At 42.9% G+C, this 6,000-nt stretch overlaps 1 protein-coding gene across 1 annotated transcript in view; it reads right to left on the bottom strand.

The window, feature by feature from the left end:
• Positions 1-3,805: 3,805 nt before the first annotated feature.
• mmp17a (matrix metallopeptidase 17a) overlaps positions 3,806-6,000 on the bottom strand; it is a 98,909-nt gene continuing 96,714 nt past the window's right edge. Inside the window, exon 10 of the mRNA XM_014134286.2 lies at positions 3,806-4,964. Coding sequence (XP_013989761.1) covers positions 4,636-4,964 — 329 coding nt within the window. The 3' untranslated portion in view covers positions 3,806-4,635. The remainder of the gene's footprint in view (positions 4,965-6,000) is intronic.

Here is a 6,000-nt window from a genome sequence, read left to right as displayed (position 1 = left end):
CAAGCCTTGGCTGGAGTGGTGTAAGCTTGTCGCCATTGGGCTCTGGAGCAGTGGAAACGTATTCTCTGAAGTGATGAATCACACTTCCCCATCTGGTAGTCAAACAGACGAATCTGGCTTTGGCGGATTCCAGGAGAACGCTACCTGCCCCAATGCATAGCGCCCACTGTAAAGTGTGGTGGAGGAATAATGGTCTGGGGCTGATTTTCATAGTTCTAGTGAAGGGAAATCTTAACGCTACAGCATACAATAACATTCTAAACGATTCTGTGCTTCCAACTTCGTGGCAACAGTTTGGGGAAGGCCCTTTCCTGTTTCAGCATGACAATGCCCCCGTTCATCAAGCGAGGGCCATACAGAAATGGTTTGTTGAGATCGGTGTGGAATAACTTGACTGCCCTGCACAAAGCCTTGACTGCCACCCAATTGAACACCTTTGGGATGAATTGGAACGCTGACTGCAAGCCAGGTCTAATCGCCCAACATCAGTGCCCAACCTCACTAAATCCTTATGTGTAATATGAGATAGGTTATGTTGGCTATTGTATAATTGCACAATCATGATTTTAATTCATTTTTTGGGGGTCTTGGCTCATAAGTTTATGCATATGAATAAGCTCTAATATGTGTATGGGTGTTTTTCAATGAATCATCACCTTAGAAAGGTGAGTTTTAAAAGTACTATAGGACTACTGTTTTGATGTGTGTTTGATGTGATTTATGATTTCATTTGCATTGATGTCAGAGTGGTTAGAGGGACAATAGAGCCCTGAGTAACAGGCCATTAGGACCTGATGGTAGTTGGCAAGTTGGGTACTACCAAAGCATGTATGTCCAGAGTGCATAAAAGGAGATTACAGTGACTCAATGGTCACATGGAATTTTACCGCGGTCATGACTCATGACTGCTGGTAATATGGTCACAGCAACAGCCCTATTCCTTCCTCCTCTGTGGATCCTTTATTTTGAAGTGGCATTATGCTGCTTATGTTCCCCATGAAATGAGTCAGACCCACTGCAGCGTGCCCATCTCCCTACCTGGGCCTGTGGGCACTCATTAGCACCAGTGTGGCATGGAGGGAAAAAAAATCTGCTCTAAGCAGAAATGGATTAAGTGGTTTTAAAAAAAAACTAAATTTAACTACAAAACAGCATAAATCCAGACCCTGGAGTGCAATAAACACACACCCACACCCACTGCTGCTTTTCTCTGGCTGCTCATTTCTTAACCTCTTAAACGTAACTTAATGTCATCGAAAATGTAATTACGTATTCCCCAAAAGTAATTATTTATCATGAGAGGGTCATAAACAATAAATAGTAATGCTACATACTCCAAGAAATGAAAAAATCTCACCTTTCTGGTAGAAATAGTTATAAATTGCTGAGGTGTAGTCAGTTTTGAGGACACAAGCTCAAGTACACAGTACAAATATGATACAAACATGAGAATATGAAATATTTTATATGATGTATTTCCTATTCAACAAACCTGTATGAATCAGGCTTGAAATGACATATTTTTTCTAATTATAGTATAATCAATTTATAAAACGACTAACTATAAGATTTCACCTTCCTTATAAATGTAAAATACATATTTGTACATTTGTACAAGCCTACATCAAACACAGCCCTTATTTTAAGTGTTTCTAAAATAGTGGAAAAACTATTGGAACCATTTCCCTGTTTGACCGCTAGGTTTTATGGGTATTATGACACCTCCACTGTGGGACTCTATTGTCATGCCATTCATCCGTCACCATCACCTGATGTTTCAGCATGGTAATGCCGCCCCCATGTCGCAAGGATCTATACACAATTCCTGGAAGCTAAAAATGTCCCAGTTCTTCCATGGCCTGTATACTCACCAGACATGTCACCCATTGAGCATTTTTGGGATGCTGCTCTGGATCGACTTGTACGACAGCGTGTTCCTGTTCCCGCCAATATCCAGAAACTTCGCACAGCCATTGAAGAGGAGTGGGACAACATTCCACAGGCCACAATCAACAGCCTGATCAACTCTATTCGAAGGAGACGAGGCAAATGGTGGCCACACCAGATACTGATGAGTTTTCTGATACCTTTTTTTTAACGTATCTGTGACCAACAGATACATATCTGTATTCCCAGTCATGTGAAATCCATAGATTAGAGCCTATTGAATTTATTTTAATAGACTGATTTTCTTATAAGATCTGTAACTAAGTAAAATCTTTGAAATTGTTGCATGTTGCGTTTATATTTTTGTTCAGGTTATATATTTAGTGTTTGAGAAAATGTGCATATTTTCTAAATGTCTCTCTTGATCAAAACATCTGCCTCCATCGCTGTGAATGTCTCACAGAGCTCAAGCTTGGCTTCCTGAACTCGTTAGGAACTTGCCTTTCATCTCATATTACTATTGTCAGTCTATGACAAACAGAAAGTGTTTTTTGTTTAAAATCTATGAATAATTTTAGATTACTGGTTGTAAATCGATCTCTGAATGTGCTACAGTGACAAAACCACTTTCTCCTTTTGCGTTATGACGTAAGGATTCCAGGCATATCCGTTAGTGGCTGTAACATAGGGTTCAGCCAGGAGTTGATGGACAGTTGGAAGAGCGAATGAAATGGTAGGAAGGACATCCCAGCTTCAAGTGGTTCAGATTTTACATCCTGCAGAAGAGACATACTCCTGTGTCCCTGAGAATTAAGGCTACCGCTCAATGCAAGCCATTTCAATCTAAAGTATGGTGTCCACATAACGATTTATAAGCAAAAATGTCGGTTGGAACCGGTACCAGAACCACGCAGGTCCCCAAAACAGGGGACTTTACATCTAACAGGTTTTAATGCTGAAAAATCTGTCTACCAAGAAACGGTTTGTTTCAATCCTCACGGCATGCATTGTTTGTGTGCGTGTCTGCTTCCTGAGTGTCTGCCTCACATTTCTTTATCCTTGAGTCAATAATATCTGGAGTTTTATGGTCTCTATTCACTAAGTCAACATTGTTCAGTCTTCCTCTCAGAAGTCACTGATTCCTATGACAAAACATACATACGCATAATATATTATGTATACACATAATCCTGAATAAACAGATCTGAAACAAGGAATGCATGTAGAAGAAGATGTCTTATTACCAGGAGGAGAGCACATCTTGATTAGCATGGTTTTGGAGTGAGGAAACAATAACCTGCCTGTACATGGGAAACATGGCTCCCAACAGCTCAAAGCAGAAAGTAACAGCCAGCCTGTGACTGCAGCTGTCGCGTGTCCTCCTCTCCCTGTTCCACCTGGGTTCCCTGTGACACAAAATCATTACACAACCCAGCACAGACTCTCTCTCTTACCCCCTCTTTATTTTCCTACAAAAATATTTCACCTTAGAAAAGACGGCTTAAAATGTACATGTTTTTTGGGGGGGTAAGTGCCATTGAACTTTTCAGCTTTTCAGAAAACTTTTCAGAAAACTTCAATTTATATTCTATATATATATATATATATATATATATATATACTTACAGTCTATATATATATATATATCTGAGCAATATTAATAAATCCAGTTGTGTAGTGAGTGGGTGCACTCCTCTAAGCAGGCAGGTCTCTGGTGGATATCCATGTCCTGCCACTGCCCTGTTCCCAGACATCCCCCCTATCCTTAGAGAAAGTTAATGTTAGGAGAGATGTCCACTGGAGAAGGAGAACGGTGTCCCTGGGTGACTGTTGGTTATCATTGACCGCTGATCGTTGTGGTGACCACTGACCAGACCAGACAAGACCAAGGCATTATGAAAACCACATCATGCACATCCCCGAGTAGGGCTCAACCACAATCCCTCTGTGTTTATTACAAAAATACGTCCTAATAATCAATACTAACAGGTTACCCTCTCTGATAATGGCAGGAGGTGCTACTGTTACTGAGCTGAGAAAAAAAAGAAAGATACAGGTGCAAAGGTCAAAAAAAGGGCACGTGAGTAAAGTCAAGGAAGGACAGTCAGTCATTACAGGAAGTAGTGTCCATTCCATCCAGATAGTCCTGACATTAAAAACTCAGTGAGAGAGCAAACTGTCCAATGAGAGCGTAGTGTCCATCCGGCCAGACCAGACATTACCATTTGAGAGAGTGAGCAGAGACGGAACATTATTTCCCAGCTAGCTCAGTCCATAGAAACCGCACATGGAGTGGTCTGTGTATGTGCGAGGGTTCTTAAAGCACTTATAGTGATTTCAGGAACAAGGGGACAGGGCGTGCGGCATCCCAGAGTACCACTCTCTTGCTAGACTGCTTAGTCACAGAGGAACTATTTTGATGTGAACTCATCTATAATCAAATTGACAAACTATTTCCATTTGTCATGTTATCACATTTCTAATTCAATCCAATATCATAATTTTAACATAAATAGTTTAAAAGCATGTTGATCCATTGAATATAATAAATAACAAAACACAAAAAAACAAATTAACAACGAGGATCCCAATTAAGATAATAATAACAATAACAGCTAATTCCTCCAGTCATCGTTTTGTCGGACGGTGAAGCTGGTCTGACAGTACCCCTTAAGCCACTTCCCAACTCTCATCAGATTGGCTGCTGTATTTTATGTCATAGAGTGAGGCTGCTCACCTCTACTTACATCATAGAGGGACGTAGGATTTTACCACTGAGAGAGTCAAGAGAGGGGTGAGCAGCCAGAGGGGGGAGGGCGAGGGCCGGGCTCCCAGGGGTAAAGCAGAGTCAGAAGTGCAGGAGCATACCTCGTAGCCATTTTCGGCGTGGTCGGCGTGGTGCTGCCCATGTAGCCGCGTGTTAGCTGTGTTATTGGCCTCTGTGGCTGGGGAGTCCGACTGCATCTCTGTGCACACCAGCCAGTCCTTTCCTATGGGCCGTGGGTACCCAGCCTCCACCTCCATATCACTGCCAACCACGCGCCAGTACTCCTTCCCCTTGAAGAAGTATGAGGAATCTGAAGGAGAGGAAGAAGACAGAGGCTGCATGAGGACTACAAGGGGACTGTGATGATGATTGCTATTGCTATGGTAATACATCAATGTTGCTCGATTCTGTCGCACTGTTTTCCTATCAGGCTGTTCTCTCTATCCACCAGTTCGTTTTTTACACAAAATAAACTCTCCCTCTCTTGCATGTCATTTTTTCCTCCCTTATCTCTGTCTTTCCCCCTCTCTCCATCCCTTCCTGTCTATCTGTCTCCTCCTTCTCAGCCGCTATCTCTCCCTCTCTCTCGCTCCCTCCCTAGCTCTCATCCTCCCTAGCACTATCTCTCCCTCTCTCTCCATCCCTGTCGCCACAGCTCTCTCTCTTCCTGAGGTGATGGAATAGGCCTGGAGAGAGAGCTCTCTAATGTGCTTCCAGTTCCCAGGACCACAGGTCTGTGTGTGTGTATGAGTGTGTGCTTCCACTCTGGTAGCTCAGGCTATGTGGGGACTATTGCTTTCATACTTGGCTTGCGCTACACACACACATCAATCAGCTCTGAGCAGGACCTCTGGAGCTGGAAGTGGTAAAGAGCCCGGACACTGAATGAGGGTAGCGCTCATGTGAAGACTGGGCTCGTGCCATGTTTGTGTGTTTGCAATGCCTTTGTGTGTTACTGAAGAATTTTGATAAGCTATTTGATATTCGTGTGTACTACGAAGCTACAGCGAAGGCTTGACTGTTTGTTTGTGTGTGTGTGGGCTTGAGTTTGTGTGAGACAGATGGAGAGGTGAGTATAATGCATGTGTGCTTTGGTGTGATATGATTTATGTAAATATTTCCCAATGTTTAACGCGGTAAGTGGCCCTCCATGACTAAGGGTCTGACTCTGAGATAGGCATGAATAAGGAGCTCACTGCTGAGAATGCTGTGCATGAGCTGAGACATGATGCCCTAGCAACATCATGCTCTCTCTGCGCGCGACACACACACACACACACACACACACACACACACACACACACACACACACACACACACACACACACACACACACACACACACAC

Source organism: Salmo salar, chromosome ssa01 (assembly GCF_905237065.1).
Source record: "Salmo salar chromosome ssa01, Ssal_v3.1, whole genome shotgun sequence".
Lineage (NCBI taxonomy): Eukaryota > Metazoa > Chordata > Actinopteri > Salmoniformes > Salmonidae > Salmo > Salmo salar.
Note: the sequence above shows the minus strand (reverse complement) of the source record. Positions and strands in the feature narration are given on the sequence as shown.